Raw genomic sequence first — 18,343 nt, forward strand, 5'->3', positions numbered from 1 at the left:
ACATTCAGTGTGTTGGAACGGATTAAAACAATTTTACATTACTTTCAATGGGAAAAACGATTTTCCATGATCGACCAAATCGGTTTTCGAACAGGGTTCTGGAGCGGATTATGGTCGAGAACCGAGGTTCCACTGTATAAGAATTGTTGAGATGGGCTTTTTTGCCCTTCAAAAGAAAGAGAGAGTCAAAGAGAGAAAGAGGGAGACAGTGACAGAAACAGAGACAGAAAGAAATAAGAGACAGAAAGAAATAAGAGACAGAAAGTTTAAAAGAAAGAAAGAAAGAAAGAAAGAAAGAAAGAAAGAAAGAAAGAAAGAAAGAAAGAAAGAAAGACAGAAAGAAAGAGGTCACTTTGATTCTCCATAATTTGTAATATTCCTTATTTGTTTTTTCTACCATTACACAATACGCTGACATCTGGTGGTCAGATATTGTTCACTGTCTGTTCAATCTAAACCATGGAAATTCATGCAAACGGGGAATTGACAAAAATAGCTCATAAACACTCATTTAAGTGTGGTCAATTGACACGATTGACGTAATGATTGAAAAGTATTTTTCATCTTTTTTTTCATGACTTTTTGTCAGTAAATTACATAAAATGTTCTCGATAAATAGTAGTCAGCAAATATAGCTTTGGTAGTGGCGTTTAGTTTTGGCAACATCAAGTAGACTTTAAAATGTAGGCCATTGAGGCTTATTTTCTGTTGCACTTCTCTCAGCATTGTCAGGCCAGATTCAATCTGTTGGCGGGCCTAATCTGGCCAGCGGGCTGTTTGACTATCCTGTTTTGGATGGTCATTATTAAGCCAAAGCTAATTTGTAAACTCTTTACCAATACCCTGACCTACCTCCACAGTATGAACCCAATCTTGCTTTGTGTTAGCATCAATTCCTTATTGAAATAACAGCAAAGAGAGCAGGATTTAAAACATATTTAATTGTATTTTTAGTCAGGTGGGGTGAATTTACCATTGGCAACACAAAATGCAATCAAACACAGTTCATTCGTTAATCACTAATGTATTAATATTTTAAGGACAGTTTTTAACATTCAAATAGATTGCTATTTCAGTTTTTGTTAACCTTTTTTTGCAATAAATTGAAACAGAATCAGCACTCAAGTGCAATTTTACCCACATACTTTTTTATATGTGACTGCATGGTCCCAATAATATTACAATAAACTTGTTAGGATCCGAGGGAGGGGTGTTCAAAATAAGGCCGGTAATTAGTGACAAAAACAGAAACACAATAAATAACACAAATTGGGTCACAAAACAAAAAAATGTCAACACAAAACCAAACCTGACATGATCCAAATAAGAAACACACTAAACTACTAACAAAATGTCCAAACAAGACATCGAAAACAAAAACAAAACAAAAAACAAGTGTGGCAGTGGAAATTAAATTACCAACCCTGTGTTCTGTCCAAGCAGTGATTATAAAGGGTAAGGATAATTAGGAACAAATGTGCGGTTCGCGCCTTCCGGTGGCGTTCCAGATCCTATCAAAACTTTTTATTTGACCATACAGGTATATCGTTCCTGCAAGCATCTGGACAATATTTGTAAATGAGATTCAGTGGCAGTGTGTGATTGTGGAAAATGGAGTATGGAATTCAAAATTCAATTGCCTTTTTACTGTATTTTCCAAATTATAAGTCTCTCTGAGGTACAAGTCGCACTAGCCAAAATATCCATAGGTAAGAAGGAAAGAACAGATATAAGTCGCACAGTCGGACTATAATTTACATTTTGGCGGGAAATATATTTGATCAAATCCAACACCAAAAGCATACATGTCATTTTGAAAGGCAATTTAAAATTAAAATAAAATAGAAAACATGGTATACTAACGTTACACGTAGGTGCATATCTTAGACACGCTTGTCAGTAATCGCCTAACTTCCATCCATTATCTGCACCGCTCATCCTCAGCAGGGTCGCGGGAGTGCTGGAGCCAATCCCAGCCATCTTCGGGCAGTGGGCAGGGGACACTCCAAACCGGTTGCCAGTCAGTCGCAGGGCACACAGAGACGGACAACTCACTTGCTAATGATCTGTCCAATTAACCCTTTCATGCCTGTTTTTAAAATGTGGGCGGAAACCACAGTGCAGGCATGGGGGAGAACATGCAAACTTCACACAGGAAGATTCAATCTCATGACCTCAGAACACAGTGCAAGCACGGGGGAGAACATGGAAACTTCACACAGGAAGGTTCGATTTCATGACCTCAGAACTGTGCCGCGGACGCGCTAACCACTCAGCCGCCGTGCTGTGATTGCCTAAAATATTTAGAGTTAATCAGATAACTCTGGCATGAAGAACTTGATTACCAAGCTATCTGCTTCACTCCAAATCATGAAATCCATTAACCTTCATCCTCTGTTTCACTTTTACCGGAAAACAACTCCGCCTACTCGGGAGGTCAACATTACGCTTCTTACTTTTTTCGCTTCTAATGTCACCAGAGTATAGATCGCAGGCCCAACCAAACTAAAAAAAAAAACAAAAACAAAAAACTCTGACTTATATTTTAGAAAATACAATAATTAAGAAATTTAAAACTACTTCCTTTTTTTTTTAGAAACACTTTTGATAACACAATTGATGATGCAATCTGGGTAAGGACTTTGCGGGGGTAAATAGTTTAAAAACTGATGCCTTTGCTGATATCTAATATATAATACAGTATTATACAAATTCTGATCTAAAAGCTAGATGAATAAATACTACAACTCTTCCCTCAGAGTCAGTAGTCAAAATATGACGAATAAGTTAATGGGAGAAAGAAATGTCCTTTTGAGTTCATTTAAAGCATCCGGCGCATCCGTCCAATCGGCGATTTTGTCGGTCGAGTCGCGGCGTGACGGTATGGGGTTCCGCGGCTCTCCTCAGGAAGGCGTGCTCGGTTGCCATAATTTGCTTCACCAGAAAGTTGGCCGCCTCATCAATGTTTAGGTTGTCCTGTGGCAAGTACGAGAAAAAAATTGTCATTTCCTTTCTCTTTATAATATGTGGCAAAATTTGGGTGGTCAGTACTTTATTTGAACGAATAATCGATTCAATCATGTCTCGCCTTTTTGGAGCATGACATTTGTTTTTAGATCATTTTATCAGGAAAATGAATGAGAATGTCATGATTACCGATGTAAACCACCTGTGCCCGCTTTGGCGCCAACCGCTCTGGGCTCTGATTGGCTCCCTGTCCCTATTTAAACCCAGTCCTGTCACTCTCCTGTGGTCAGTCCGTCTGCAAACCTCTGTTTATACATGGCAAGTCTTTTTCGGCCCTGTCCCGTTTTTGCTCCCGTTTGTCTCCGGCTACTACCTGTTTTGATCCCGACCACATCTGCTCTCCCATCCCGGCTTACGACCCCAGGATTTAAGGAATTTTGTTAAGAATGATCTACAGAGGGAAACTTAATTCAAACACAAAACATGGATAAGAAAAGGATAAGAAACAGAGGAAGACAGGATCTTGGCTGGTACCATTTGAAAGAAAACCAAGAATAGGGATTAAATAAGGAAGACTTTTTCTGCATCATGATGTGTATTCCATCTTACTGGCATCCTGTAATGCTTAAAGGAATACTGTATTGTGTAGTATCCTGTGCCTTCTAGTGGTACCCAAAAACCTTCATTCAGTAAAAAAAAAAAAAAAAATCAATGTGAATAATAGGAAAATATACATGAACTATATAATACCAATGTTCATTTTTACAAAAAGTATAGTTCAAGAAATTTGCATTTTTTTTACATAGTGGAATCCATACCTAAGGTCGCCGCAATTTTTTTTACGTCTTGCTGCTTGCTGGGGCACTGGTTTTCGTCTGCAATAATTAGACAACATTACTATCTATTGGTCAAATATTAAACACTGGGGGATTTACAATAATTGATATAATTGTTTGTTTCTGTTCAATACAATGAGGGAAACAATAAGTCTATTGTGTTTTTAATATGTGACAACTGAAAAGGAGATTTCACAGCATGCCAGTTTGTTATTTTCACTGTTACTGCATGCTGGGTGAGTCGATTAGATTCTAGGCAGCGCTCCTTTTTCGCTCTTCTAGTCTCCCTTGCGGCATAGCGACGGAGTCTATGGTGGTTCTGGTGAATTACGGTGAGAGTATGTTATACAGTAGTTATGTAGAAAGACTATTTTAGCACCATGACTTTCTTATCATCCACAGACATTACTCATGTTACCTGCATTGAATGTAAAAATGATCAGCCTAGCTTAATTGTTGCGTGTGTGTAAGCAAATGTGTGCGGTCATCCTCGCAGCACCGGCATGTGCAATCGCATTTTTTGCTGTAAAAAAAGCAGCATGTTCATGTTCAATTCACGAGTCTCAAACTCAATTTACCACTAGAGCTAGGGTCTTGGTGAGGTTGGGCCAAGTCGGGTTTCCTACAAAAAAGTTTTGATAAAAACATTCCACAATCTTTGAACATCTTAATTTTAATCCATTTATCCCCCCGGCTTTTTCTTCTTTTTTTCTTGTTAGGTTATTTTCTTCTTTTTATCTCTTTTCCTTTTATATTTTATTCTTTGTTTGTCTTTTTTTTTAATTTCAGACTGCTCTCACCACCTCCTCCAGTTTTCAAAATATGCCTCTCCCCCACCCCTCAGGTAACGCCCAATGGGGTTGAATAATCCTAAATCACTTTAAGTAAAATTAAAAATATCTTTTTAACCAGCAAGACACTCTGGGTGCTCAGCACCCCAAAAGCTCTAAAGCTTAAATCCCCCGTTTAATGTACATCATCTCCAAGTTTGAAAATAGTCAAAAGGCAACCTTGGCGGAGGTCTGAAAGCATCCAGCAAATCCGTGCTCCTTGCAGAACTGCTCCATCTTGACTCCGTTAGTGGGGAGTTCGTGGCCCTGCTCGCATTTGTTGGCCAGCAGCACGGTGGAAACGCCGCGGCCGTCGGATAGCATCAGTTTGGAGTCCAAGTCGGCCTTCCACTTGAGAACCGCCTCGAAGGTGCTTGGTCGAGTCACGTCGAACACGATGAAGGCCCCTGTCGCCTCGCGGTAGTACACTCGCGTCATGTTCCCGAAGCGCTCCTGGCCTGCCGAACAATCCGCAATAACAAATATGTAAAAAATATATCAAAAGACCTTTTGTCACGGCCAAATTCTAGCACTTTTCGAGCACTTTCAAGGCCATTTTTAAAATTTTTCCAGTGCCTTCAAAGGAAGAAATCTACCGCTGATCAAAAGAACATCTATTTTCTTTAAATTGGATGACTAAAATAAAGTTGCAATCTTGCCTCTAACACAAAACACATAACATAACACGTCTGTGCTATTTTGAGAGCTGTTCCTATCTATGATCTACAATCTTTTGCGCCAATGGGCTGCTACAATGTGACATGAATTCTGCCATTGCTTCAACAATGTGCATGCAGCTTGGTTACGGCAAACTTGTTTACATCTGTTGAGTGTGTAAAAAGCTAAAATTGTTTTCTATTTTAATTTTTTTTGTACATCTTTGAATATTTTTTTAATGTTTCAGGTGTTTTGCAGGCATCCCCTGCAAGACATATGAAATTACTGATTGCAAAATAGTTTGGTGCGTAATACGTCATTATAGTTGATAATATATCATTAAAAAAAAAAATCTGAGGAGCTGTTTGGGAGCCAAAAGAGCTGACTAGAAAAAAAAACAAGAATTCCCATGACTTGTCTGATAAACGTCTCCTCCAGGAGGCAATCGTAGCGGGCAATAACGCATAACATGACAACTCGATAATGAAGACTGGAGCCACCATCGGGTATCATTTTACACACTTTTTAAAACTTTGCTTCATTTAAAAGCGTGCTCTACTAAGTAGGACTGCCAGGAAACACCGCAATGGAAATCATTTTAAACATTTTCAAGCACTTCACCGAAATTCAGGCATTTTCCTAACCTTGAAAACACATTTAAATTGAAGCATTTGCGAGGGTTTTAAGCACCCTTACAAACCCTCAATATTACAACTTTTAACATGGGAAACCTGACATGAACACGAAAACATTGTTTTATTTTAGCTGAGTGTTTATTTCATCCCCCCCCCCAAAAAAAAATTGTTAAAACAAAACAAGACTTAAAAGAACATTGGGTCTTATTTAGCGCCTCGTAGTGGTAAAAAAAAAAATCAATCCTCATTCATTCAAATAAAAAACATTTATTTTCAGAATAATCAAAAACACAAGAACTATCATATAAACATGCATTTCTTTTAAATACCTGTAGGTAAATGGGGTTTGTATCCATTTAAAATAAAATGAGGCTCACCTAAGAGGGGGCTGACATGATTGTCTTGCATCTTTCTGTTGTGGATACCCCTCAAAAAACCCAAACCTTGTGAAAGGCTGGATGAAAAAAATAGAAAATAAAATGGTGCAGGTTGGTCACTTTGAATCTATATTGTTGGTATTCTTCCTTGTGCTTAGTAGAACTCGTTTTCAGTAAAACTACATCAGGGGCGTCAAATTAGTTTTCACAAAAGGGGCATGTGGTAAAAAATACCATTCTCCTGGGGGCCTGACCAGTAAATTAATGGCTTAAAAAGTGTGCTTTAGCTGAAGGGCTAGGGATCTTTTTGAAGCTAAAAAAAAAAGTTGGTTGATAGTTAGCTAAAAAGAAAAACAGGCAAAAATCTAAAAGGGAGCTAGATACTAGCTAAAAGAGTAAAAAGACTAAGAATAAGAAAATTAGGCCTAAATTTAGCTTGAGAACTTGCAAAAAAGGTCAAAGGTTAGCTAGATAGCATGCAAAACATGTAAAAAACTAGCCAAAAAGCTTCATAAATATATTTGTCCGTCTTGCTGCTACAGGTACCTGAAAAAAAAAAAAAACCTGGCAAAAGGCTTGTCCCCCCCAAAAAAATTGTATTCTACTTGTTATTTCTAGTACTCCATTTTTTTTTTTGCATAATAGAATACAGTGACATCTAGTGATGAAATAATACGCTACCTTTAACTTTTATAGTAAGGTGGGTGCTTCCAACAATGATCCTGAGGGCCGCAATTGGCCCCCGGGCTGCGAGTTTGTTTTAAACGATCATTATTTTAGATGCCAAGAACAATAATACAAACTAAAATTAAAATATGATTAGAGTATTGCTTCTTCAAATGATAAATGCTATACACAATATGAGGCTATGTCAAATTAATTTGGGTGGGAAACCATGCTCACTACTTACTGGCCGAATCGGTAACCACCGAATTCGATTGTGAATTAAATGAATATAATATAAAGCAAATACTCTACACCAGTCACTGAAATGCATCATGCCACATATCCTTGCATCAAAACTTAAACAAGGTTTGTTCAAAGTTCGACCCAGGGGCCAGTTAAGCCCCGTGAATTTTTTAGTGGCCCACGGCCTCTCTCATGAATGAAAAATATGTGGGCCGCTAGTAATGTTGACCGCAATAAAACAAAAATATTTAAAAAAAAAAAAATAATCACAATTTTACCAGATGATGGCAGTGACCCTTTGGCCACCTTGCCCTTGGCTTTCTGTGAGAATTTTAGCCCGCCCTATTTCTAACATGGCGGCTCTAAATAAAAAAGGAAAGGTGAGTCTGAGGGACATAGCTTCCAAGTGGACAAAAAAAATCTCACTACAAAAGCTAACTGTAAACGAACGTTGTGAAAAAGTAAAGCAACTGGAAGCTGTTTTAAAGGCACAGCAGTGCTTTTTCTTGAGACCCCTTGAGTTAAATGAGTATTCTACAAAGGCAAGCTACGAGGTCGCAATGCTTCAAAGCTTTCAGGGAGGGTGAATTTTTAGAAGACAGTTCAAAAAATGCATTTTTTTCATCGTCTTTAGCCTGTGACAACCTATAAGGACCTTTATTGAAAAAAAACAAAAACAAAAAAACAACGTTACTATTTCAGCTTCAAAAGTCATCACCCAATTGTGAAAGATTCAAATGCTGATTGACAAATTGTTTGGCAAAATTATATTCCCAATGTAATTTTACGCAATTTTACTGTATTCAAATCCGAGCCAAAAATAAATGCAACCCAAGATCGATTTTTATGTGCAATTATCACAGGCAAGTGTGCACAATCATGGATCGATTTCTAGAAAGAAAAGCCAAACATTTACGACTCTTTCACAATATCTTAGAATTGGCAAGTTGCAAAGGCTTAGGGCTTCAAATGGCCACTTTTAGGAAAGGTTTGACATATATTTAGAAAAAATTGTAAAATACAATATTTACTTTCTCAGATTGTGATCAGATTTGACATTTAACAGTCTTAACTGTTTTCCAGATGCCCATGCTACACTTATCTGCCGGCATTTGATTGGAAACAAAATTACAATTCAGGCGAGAATAAACCGTTTCAGCGTGTTCCATCTTAAATTAATCAATGTTAGAAGCACTTGCAGAAATTATTTCAGTTTTATTAACCTTCAAAATAAACCAAAGACGTATATATTCTCCAAACGGGTACGTCTTGGATTGGGATTCCAGGTGAATTGTACAGGAATATTAAGGGGTTACATTTTAGGATGTTTTTTTTTTTTTACAGGATTGTAATTTTTCTTTGGTATCACTGACATTTTTTCTTCAAAGATCTGACATTTGTTTATAAAAAACTGCATATTTTGTATTGGAACCTGATTTCTGTAAAAAGGAAACAAACCTGATAATGAAACACAATAAGCAATAGAATATTTCTTTTACAAAGACACTCTATTTAATTTTTTTAGCTGGACTTGTGACTTATGTGTGTATGAGCTTTTTCTTGGAACTTTGCATGGTCTGACCGATGTTTCCTTTTTTTTCATTCTTGTTTTTCCCCTACTTGTTCAACTTTAACGCCACAGGCACTTATCACACAAAAAACACTACACCTTTATTTGCATTAAATTGTTAACTTTTTCCTGGAAAATGTTCATTCTCCGAAAATAAATTCAGCTGTTGTGTTTTAAAGGGAAATTGTCCATTACTTAGTGGTAAAAAAATCAACACCAACTTCATTCCAAAAAATATCATATTATTTCATCTCATTTGCTGTACCGCTTATCCTTATTAGGGTCGTGGGGGTGCTGGAGCCCATCCCAGCTGTCTCCGGGCAGTGGGCAGGGGACACCCTGAACTGGTTGCCAGCCAATCGCAGGGCACACGTGGACAGACAACTCACTCGCTCAGTCACACCTAGGGACAATTTGGACCGGCCAATTCACCTGAAATGCATGTCTTTGGAATGTGGGAGGAAACCGGAGTGCCCGGAGGAAACCCACGCAAGCACGGGGAAAACATACAAACTCCGCACAGTAAGGCCGGTAGCTGGATTTGAACCCACGCAGGAGGTTCCCACGACCTCAGAACTGTGCCACACACGCGCTAACCACTGCGCCGCCGTGCTGCCAATATCATGTTATGATATTATTCATATTTTCTTGCCAAAAAGAAGTATAGATATTCCACTGGCAGACATAATTTGCCCATTTTAAGTATTATTGCAGATTATTTTCTTCTTTTTATATACAAGGTACTTGCTCATGATGTACTACCATCTATCCATTATCTGCACCCTCATGCATCAGTATGGTCGCGGGGGTGCTGGAGCCCATTCCAGCTGTCTTCGGGCTGTGGGCAGGGGACACCCTGAACTGGTTGCCAGCCAGTCGCAGGGCACTTAGGGACAGACAATTTGCTTGCTCATTCACACCTAGGGACAATTTGTGGGAATGTGGGAGGAAAAATATTTGTTACTGCGCCAAAAAAATAAGAAATTAAAAAAAAAGTAATAATCTTGCATATTGTTTAGAAGATATTGATTCATTTCTTATCTTACAAAATATATAGATACATACAAGAATAAAGACAACTTGGTTAACATAGTTTATTTTTACTGGTAGATAATTTTGCTCATATAAAAAAATATTTGTGTTATTTTTCCAGAGAAACAAGAAAAAATGTAGTAAAACTTTAAAATCAGGTGACAAATTTAGTAGACTTAGTATATTATTCACCATCTTCTAGCGGTAAAAAAACCCCATTTGAATAGCAAAAATACAAAATATATAAAAGCATGAAAAGAATGAGGGAAAATGGTTTATTTCCAGCGCCATATATTTTTTGCTTTAAGCATTATTTGTGTTACTTTTCTACAAAAACAAGATGTAAGTAAAATGTAGTAATACTTAATAATGAAATTAAAAATGTTGCAAAATCCTGAATTAAAGTTGCATTGCGTATTATTCAGAACCTCCAAGTGATTGGAATAAAAACAAAAAGACATGAATTATCACATACATATGCATTCTTTTTTTAAATACTCGTAGGTCAAGAAAATTGTATTTATTTTATTTCATTTCAGGATTCTCGCCAAAAAGAAGGTCACCTTGAGTCATTGTAGTTTGTATTCTTCTTTGAGTTTTTATAGCACTTGTTTTGGTTTTACTACACAAGGGGTCTCCAAAGTGATAGCCGTGGGTACCAGATAGCCCCTTAAGAGAACCTGAGTAGCCCCATAATAGCACTTGAGTAGCCCGCGGACTGGTTCTAAAAACATATTTGTGGGTCATGGGGATTTTCTTGGAAATTTGATTTCTACCTGATCTTTGGTGGCGGACTGAGCCTATTTAACCTCCAATAAAAACAACCTGGTAATTGTACATAGTAATCACATACAGTGGAACCTTGTTTTCGAACGCCTCTCAGTTCGAACAAATCGGAGTCCGACCCAAAATTTTGAGAAATTCTTGCTTCGCTGTTCGGTCAAAAAATCGGAGTTCGAAGGCCGGTGATGCGTGAGTGCGTACGCTAGGGTGCGATGCTGAGCTGCGTACGGGTGTAGATCGCTCTTTTCGTGACCAACTGTTATTGCGTGCGGACGTGCTTCGTTTTGCTTTCGCTTTTAATATTGGTGTACGAAGTGTTTTAGCCCCTAATTATGCCTCCGAAGAAAGTCAGTGCAAGCAGCAAAGTTGCTACAGGTGAAAAAAGAAAAGTAGTGCGTACAACTATTGCATTCAAGAAAGAAATAATAGCACCACCGTCCATCTGCACCTTCTGCTGACCACCACACAGGTAAGAAATCCTATTCATAATTATTTTCTTGATCCTTTTTTTAAATTTTTACACATTCATGTTAGCGTAATCTTTCGTACGGAAGATTACGATAACGCGAACGTACGATTAGCCTGAGTTAGCTTTGTTTACGTTGAACATTCGAGGTAAACATTCAGGGTGTTGGAACGGAGCCCAACTTTCAGGGTGTTGGAACAGAGCCCCTTTTCCAATTGACCGCTCACCACTTGTTGTGGAGACCCGGGTGCTAAATGACTTGTAAACGACCTGATTTTTTTATTTTTACACGTTCATGTTAGCGTAATCTTTCGTACGGAAGATTACGATAACGCGGACGTACGATTAGCCTGGGTTAGCTTTCTGTTTTCGTTAAACATTCTAGGTAAACATTCAGGGTGTTGGAACGGATTAAAATGATTTACATTATTTTTAATGGGAAAAATGATTTCGGTGATCGAACAAATCGGTTTTCGAACAGGGTTCTGGAACGGATTATGGTCGAGAACCAAGGTTCTACTGTAGTTATAAAAAAAAAACACTTTTATGCAACGGCGTTATTTTTTTCAGTAGTGGGGTAATCGAACTAATAATTTTTACGCCCTTAGAACACCGTTACCATTACTGACAGTCAAAAGCAATGCGTTACATAGGTTTTTGTGCATGTTTACGTGCATTTTCATGTTTACGTATTCGTGTTTGCATTTTTGTGCGTGAGTTATCATGCGCATGTTTTCCTGCGCACGTTTTGGTGCGGATGTTTTCGTGCATACAATTTCACGTGTGTAGTTACTTACATTTTTGTGTATTTGTGTGTTTACGTATATTTCCGTGTGTGTATAAATACGTTTTGTGTGTTTATTTACGTGTTCGTGCGTGTTCATGTACATTTTGTGTGTTTATTTACGTGTTTGTGTGTGTTCATGTACATTTTGTGTGTTTATTTACGTGTTCGTGCGTGTTCATGTACATTGTGTGTGTTTGTGTGCGTTCTTGGGCAAGATTATGCACGTTTTGTGTGAGTAACTGTATGTTTTTGTTTGTGTTTATGTACGTTTTTGTTTGTTTTAACAAACATTTTTGTGCATGTTTATGTACATGGTTATCATAATTTTATGATATTGTTTAATGTTTGTTTTTGTTACACTTCAAGTGTAGGATCAATCCGTTTCTATATCGCAATTACCTATCTCTTCTTCTCTACAGTATTTGACTGACCCGAATACTGCTCAGAAAATTTTAAGTTCTTTGACATAAGGAAGTAGTTACTTTCCCTGGTAAATAGTTACTTTTGCCATAGAGTAATTCTGTTACTAACTCGGTTACTTTTTGAAATAAGAATTGAATAACCATACCTAAATACTATTTTAAAGTATTGGGGCCAATACTGGTAGGAAAATAGTAACAACATGTTATTTCAGAAATGCATATCAATCTGGTAGCCATTCGCTTATCAGTAACAAAAAAGTTTCTCATAGCTTTGATAAAGTTGGCGACCCCTGCACTTGATAATCAAGAAATGTATATGATTTCTTCCTATTTTCCTTATGTTTCTATTTTTTACCGTGAAAGAAACAATATACTACTTGTCAGGTCCCCCAAAATCTCCTAAACTTTAATGACACACATGAAGGCACACACTGTTTTCTGCACAGTAATGGAGGTTGTCGTGCAGATGTTGTTGCAACACATTCCTGCACTCCACACAGGCCAAGCTTGTTGACACGAACAATGACTATTTGCACAAGAGCTGCCTCTGTTTATTTGTGTGTGTGCAAAAGAGCTGGTTTATCACAGTTATGCCTCTTACATTTCTTATCTGCCAAACAAATGAGCAGGCGGCTGAATCATTGGTTAACATGTGACAGGATATTCACGCTTTTACACATCAGTGTTTCCCATATCATAGGGAGATTCCGGCGGGGCATCGGGGTTAATTGGTCCCTCCAAAGTCTCAAAAACTGTTATGATATTTTCTAGATATACTGTATTTGATGGTGTAAAATCAGGACTCATGTATAACCCACGCCTCGAATTTGTGATTAGAAAACGCTATATAATCCTGTCTCACTTTTTCCAAGATAAAACTTTGCTGTTGGATGCAACAGGAATCAAACCAGGTTCACAGTGCTGCAAACACCCAATTCTAACTACTAAATTACAAGATGTGTAAAAAACGACAGAGGAACAAGCAGTCAATTTTGTCTCATTATCACTCTATTTTTAGTCTGTACAAAAAATAAATGTTGCCTTTGTTGTGCATTTTACATGTTACAATGACAATAGATTTGTCACTTGCAATGCTTAAAATGTAACAGAAGGGCACGTATTGCTGACAACTGCAAAATCAAAGAAAAAAACACTTAAATAAGACAAAAGCATTTCTTTGCAGTGCAGTATTTCTCAAATTTTCAATGATTTAATCAAGCAATGTTAGATGCCAATGCTAGTGTGACCATGACTAGAAATGTCTTAAGAAAATTTGTAAGCTTTTAAAGCAAATGAATATAAGCTCCAAATATCGGTTATCGGGCTCTTCTTAATACTAATACCTGGGATCGGTCCTGAAAAACCCATATCGGTTGATCCTTCGTTAAGACTAGCCGCATTGGATTAAAATATTTGGCTAAGAGGCCAAACCTGGAGACATACCCTATATATATATATATATATATATATATATATAGGGTATGTCTCCATATATATATATACTGTATATATAATTGTTCGCTATCTTGCTCTTCCGAGGTCCCAAAAGCATCAAAAAGGCTGTGCACAAAAGTAGAATCACGCATTTTTGTCACTTGAAATCTTTGTATTCTTCCTTGTACCTTGTAGCACTTGTTTTTGGTTGCACTACACAATAAAGAGACATTTAGTGGTCAAATAACACACTCTACACCTTTAAAGGTGAAGACCAATAATTTTCGCCGATAAAGCATATTATTAATACACATACACCGTTTTTGGCTGTAGATCGCTTAGGAATCCTTTATATGAAAGCTCATTCAACAATATATTTTTACTGTTGAGAAACTTACTGGTTAAAACCCACAGAACAAACTGTAAACACCCACACTCATACACGCTGCTTTTTGATAAAATGATGTTTATTTTTTTTCTTTGAGTACAATTCATCCATCCATCCATTTTCTGAGCCGCTTATGCTCAGTAGGGTTGCAGGGGGTGCTGGAACCCGTCCCAGCTATCTTCAGGCAGTGGGCAGGGGACACTCTGAACAGGTCGCTAGCCAGTCGCAGGGAACATAGAGACAGTAAATACTCCCGCTTGCGCATGCACACCTAAGGCCAATGTGGACGGGCCAATTAACCTGACATGCATGTTTTTTGAATGTGGGATGAAATCGGATGTCCGGATGAAATCCACGCAGGCACGAGAAGAACATGCAAACGCCACCCAGGGAAACTGCTGTGGCAGGAGTTGAACCGTGGACTTCTGCAACATAGGCTGCATGCTAAGCACCCAGCCGTGCCGCTTTGAGGAACAATTTGATTCAATTCAACAAAAAGATAGTTTGATCATTGCTACACATAGAAAAAAATAACACTTTGATAAAATCATAACAACTTGATAACTGAACAATCTTTTTTTTATGTGTTCAATGTTTTCCTGAAATAAAAACAAAACAAAAAGACTGTAAACCTTGCAAAGCCAAAGCAATACCAATATTGCTTTTGGTCCAGTGTATATAGAGCACAGTGGTGGGGGTTATTGGGAGACAGTGATATTACTTATTGCTTAATTCAAAAACAGTCCAAATGCCAATCTAAAAACCCAAATAGATGAAAGAGGAAGAGTATATACAACCATATGAATTTCACATACTTGAACGCGCAGCAAAAGAGCCAGAGGATTGCTTCGGCAAGAGGAATATTTTGGAAGTTGCATATAGCACCATTAAGTCCGAAATATTGTTACTTTGTTTGTTAAAGAGTTAATTAAAAGGACTGTTCTGGTAACTTTTATCGGGAAAACATATTTTTATCGAAAAAGACTATGGTTATATACTCATATCTTATTTCAAACCATCGTTAAAACTATGACCGTTTTTTGTGTGAATTTCAAGATGGTGTGTTTTAATGGTGCAGCATTTTTGTAAGCGCAGGTCACGAGTCTCACGCATGAGTGAATGTCACGCTGCATGCAAGATGGACAAAGAGCGCATTGCTAACCTGGCTAATGCGTGCTGTATCAATTGTCCCACAATGGGCGCACGAACACAATTTCTCTCATTTTTTAAACAATTACATCAAGAAATCTCACATGAGCAGCGGGCGTTGACATTTTTTGTCAATTTCAACTTGGGAAAAATGAATAAAAAGATATTTTGTATAAATAATGGTCAAAAAATAAGGTTATTGCTTAAAATAGTGCTTTGAGATATGCTAACCTTGTGATAAGCTTAACACAAAACCTACGGAGAGAAGACGTCAATGGATTTTAAACTTGCAAGGTGAACAGGGAGAGAAGCTTTCACAAAAGAAAGTCCAACCTGTTCTTAAGGCCCTCTCCTGAGCCCTTTCTTTTCATTTCATACAGTATCATAGGTTACAAAATTAGAATGAAAACAATGAACAACAGTGTGCAATATTGGTCAAAATAAAGTTCTGGCATTGTATAAAATCTCCTTTACATGTCTCAAATATGAAAAACAGTAAACCTAGTATCCTCACTACAGTATAATCTCATAGTCAAAATATTATTATGAAAAATACACTTTGATAAACCTCGTCCCATTTTTATAAAACAATTCTGCTTTTTAGTTGGTAACATATGCCAAAGAATAATTCAGAAAAAATAAAATAAAACATTTTCAAATTTAATTTTCAAATGTATTTTAGTCTGTTTCTTCGTCATGGGATGATTCAGTTGGAACTTTGTTTACCAGGTGTCAAACAGGCAGCTTGCCAAACAACACAGAAAGAAGCGCAAGAGAAAAATGAGCTGCAGTTTTAAATATGTCCAATGAATGTCACCCAAGCCAGGCACCACTCGCAAAGCAACTGTAGTAGTATTTATTACTCTTACGCTCTCTCTCTCTCTCTCTCTCTCTCTCTCTCTCTCTCTCTCTCTCTCTCTCTCTCTCTCTCTCTCTCTCTCTCTCTCTCTCTCTCTCTCTCTCTCTATTTCCTTTTTTTACTATCTTTTTTTTCTTTCTTTGTTTTTTCCCGATTTTGTAGGAAATTTTAAGTTGCTTCTCTGCTATATAGCCCTTACTCCTTTTTTTTTTTTAAATTACAGTGATACAAGTAGCCCTCATATGTTGTTGCTCACAGGATGTTGCATTGAAGTTCCTAAAACCCCCCCAGAGAAGCAGTGACAGGTTTGGGGGGAAAACTGGGAATTGTCAACTCACCGGCAATGTCCCATAGCTGAAGGCGCACAGTCTCTTCGCCATCCCAGTGCAGCACCTTGAGTGCAAAGTCAACGCCGATGGTGGCGCGGTAGTTGTGAGAGTAGGTCCGGTGCACGTAGCGACGAATGATGGAGGTCTTGCCCACCCCCAGGTCACCGATGACCAGCACCTTGTAAAGGTGCTCCTTTCCGGTGCTTGCCATCACTAACTTGCTCTTGCGCTTTCCAGCTCTCTTGTGCGCACACCCACGAGAAGACGCGCTCCCTCGGGCTGAAGGAAAAACTTTGGCCTCTTGTTGCCATGCTAATTAAGATTTTTACTGCAGGGAGGGGGAGCAAGGCATTATTAAAGTCAACAAGCAGTGTTTGGACTCAAGCGTTGCAGTGGATCCCGTTCCTGGAACACACTAATGGGTAACAGGTCATTCATTATTCGGTGCCATTTGAGTCCCAGTAACATTAAATTATATCTTTTGTGTAAAAGTGGGCTCATACCTTTAAAAAAACTATATTTTCTTGTATGCTTAACTGCCTTCTACCACAGGACACAGTGGTATATATGTATGTAGGATTCATCTCATCTCATCAGCCGTACCGCTTATCCTCATTAGGGTCGCGGGGGTGCTGGAGCCCATCCCAGCAATCATCGGGCAGTGGGCAGGGGACACCCTGAACTGGTTGCCAGCCAATCGCAGGGCACACGGGGACAGACAACTCACTTGCTCATTCCCACCTAGGGACAATTTAGACTGGCCAATTCGCCTGAAATGCATGTTTTTTGGAATGTGGGAGGAAACCGGAGTGCCCAGAGGAAACCTACGCAAGCATGGGGAGAACATACAAACTCTGCACAGGAAGTCTGGAGCTGGATTTGAACCCACGCAGGAGGCTCCCAAGACATGAACTGTGCTGCACATGCGCTAACCACTGCCCCATAGTGCTGCCCGTATTTATCGATTGATTAAGTTTAAATAAAACACTCTGATTGTAGTACGATTACACTAAAATGCTACATCCCCAGTCATGTTTGATTTACTTTTATTACAAATATAAGTGAGAAATATCTAATAAATTCATGTATTGTCATTAGCATCATTCTGTATTTCCTTCATAATAATATTTCTCATCTCAAGTCAGGTAGAGTGCATTTTTCATGTTTAAAATCTGCTAAAATATGTTGTGTCACAGTGTGAATTATTACACCCATTGTTCTGACAAGAGTTATATAGAGAATCTGATGGCTTGCATTTTAGTCGCACGACACTCTGATGTAACAATATTTGAGATAGGAAAGCATTGAAGGATAAAAAGAGTAAGCGCCACACTTTAAACAACCTTTTTTCAATGTTTTATTATGGTCTACTAAGCATTACGTCTTCAGATATTTGTTTTTATTTGTAATTTTAATAAAATGGTTAAAAAACATGTTTACAAAATTTCACAGTAATCATTGTGTACTAGCTTTTTTTTCATCACATTAGTATTGGCCCCCACGTTACTGCCATGCACTGTAACAGAGGACACAATTGGCCAATGTCATGGATGAAGTAAAAAAGTATATATCCTGAGCTGGACCAATACATTTTCCTTATAGTTTGAAGGTAAATGTAAATGTGAATGCTCTTGTTAAATATTATCATTTTTTTCAGTGAGGGTTACTATGCTGAAATGGCGCTGAATAGTAAGAATGACCCAATGAGTGATGTAACGCGTCATTAATAACATTTTATGACTCAACTGTCGTTAGAATGTGGTTTGTTACTCTGCTTCTTATTAGAAGCAGATCATGAATTAGAAAGCCATCTGATTACTGACTTAATCATCAAAACAAAAACAACGTTTTTCCTTAATACTTTAGAATTTGGTATCACTACTATCACACTCTTTTCTAAAGAGCTGGAGAAA

At 37.9% G+C, this 18,343-nt stretch overlaps 1 protein-coding gene across 1 annotated transcript; it reads right to left on the reverse strand.

The window, feature by feature from the left end:
- Positions 1–1,074: 1,074 nt before the first annotated feature.
- Positions 1,075–18,299, reverse strand: rab38b (RAB38b, member of RAS oncogene family). Its single transcript, XM_088320849.1, has 3 exons — positions 16,440–18,299; positions 4,814–5,091; positions 1,075–2,976 (listed from the first exon to the last, which is right to left on the reverse strand). Exons 1-3 carry the CDS (start codon positions 16,639–16,641, stop codon positions 2,818–2,820), a joined length of 639 nt encoding a protein of 212 aa, XP_088176975.1. The 5' UTR covers positions 16,642–18,299; the 3' UTR covers positions 1,075–2,817.
- Positions 18,300–18,343: the final 44 nt, after the last annotated feature.

Source organism: Urocampus carinirostris, chromosome 17, assembly GCF_059441175.1.
Source record: "Urocampus carinirostris isolate Australia breed hairy pipefish chromosome 17, RoL_Ucar_1.0, whole genome shotgun sequence".
NCBI classification, from domain to species: Eukaryota; Metazoa; Chordata; class Actinopteri; order Syngnathiformes; family Syngnathidae; genus Urocampus; species Urocampus carinirostris.

Coding starts and splice junctions, on each gene's coding strand:
- rab38b (XM_088320849.1), bottom strand. CDS start 16,641: ATGGCAAGCACCGGAAAGGAGCACCTTTACAAGGTGCTGGTCATCGGT. Junction 5,092..16,439: donor TCAGCTATGGGACATTGCCG/GTGAGTTGACAA, acceptor ATTGTTCGGCAG/GCCAGGAGCGCTTCGGGAAC. Junction 2,977..4,813: donor GCTTTCAGACCTCCGCCAAG/GTTGCCTTTTGA, acceptor TACTTGCCACAG/GACAACCTAAACATTGATGA.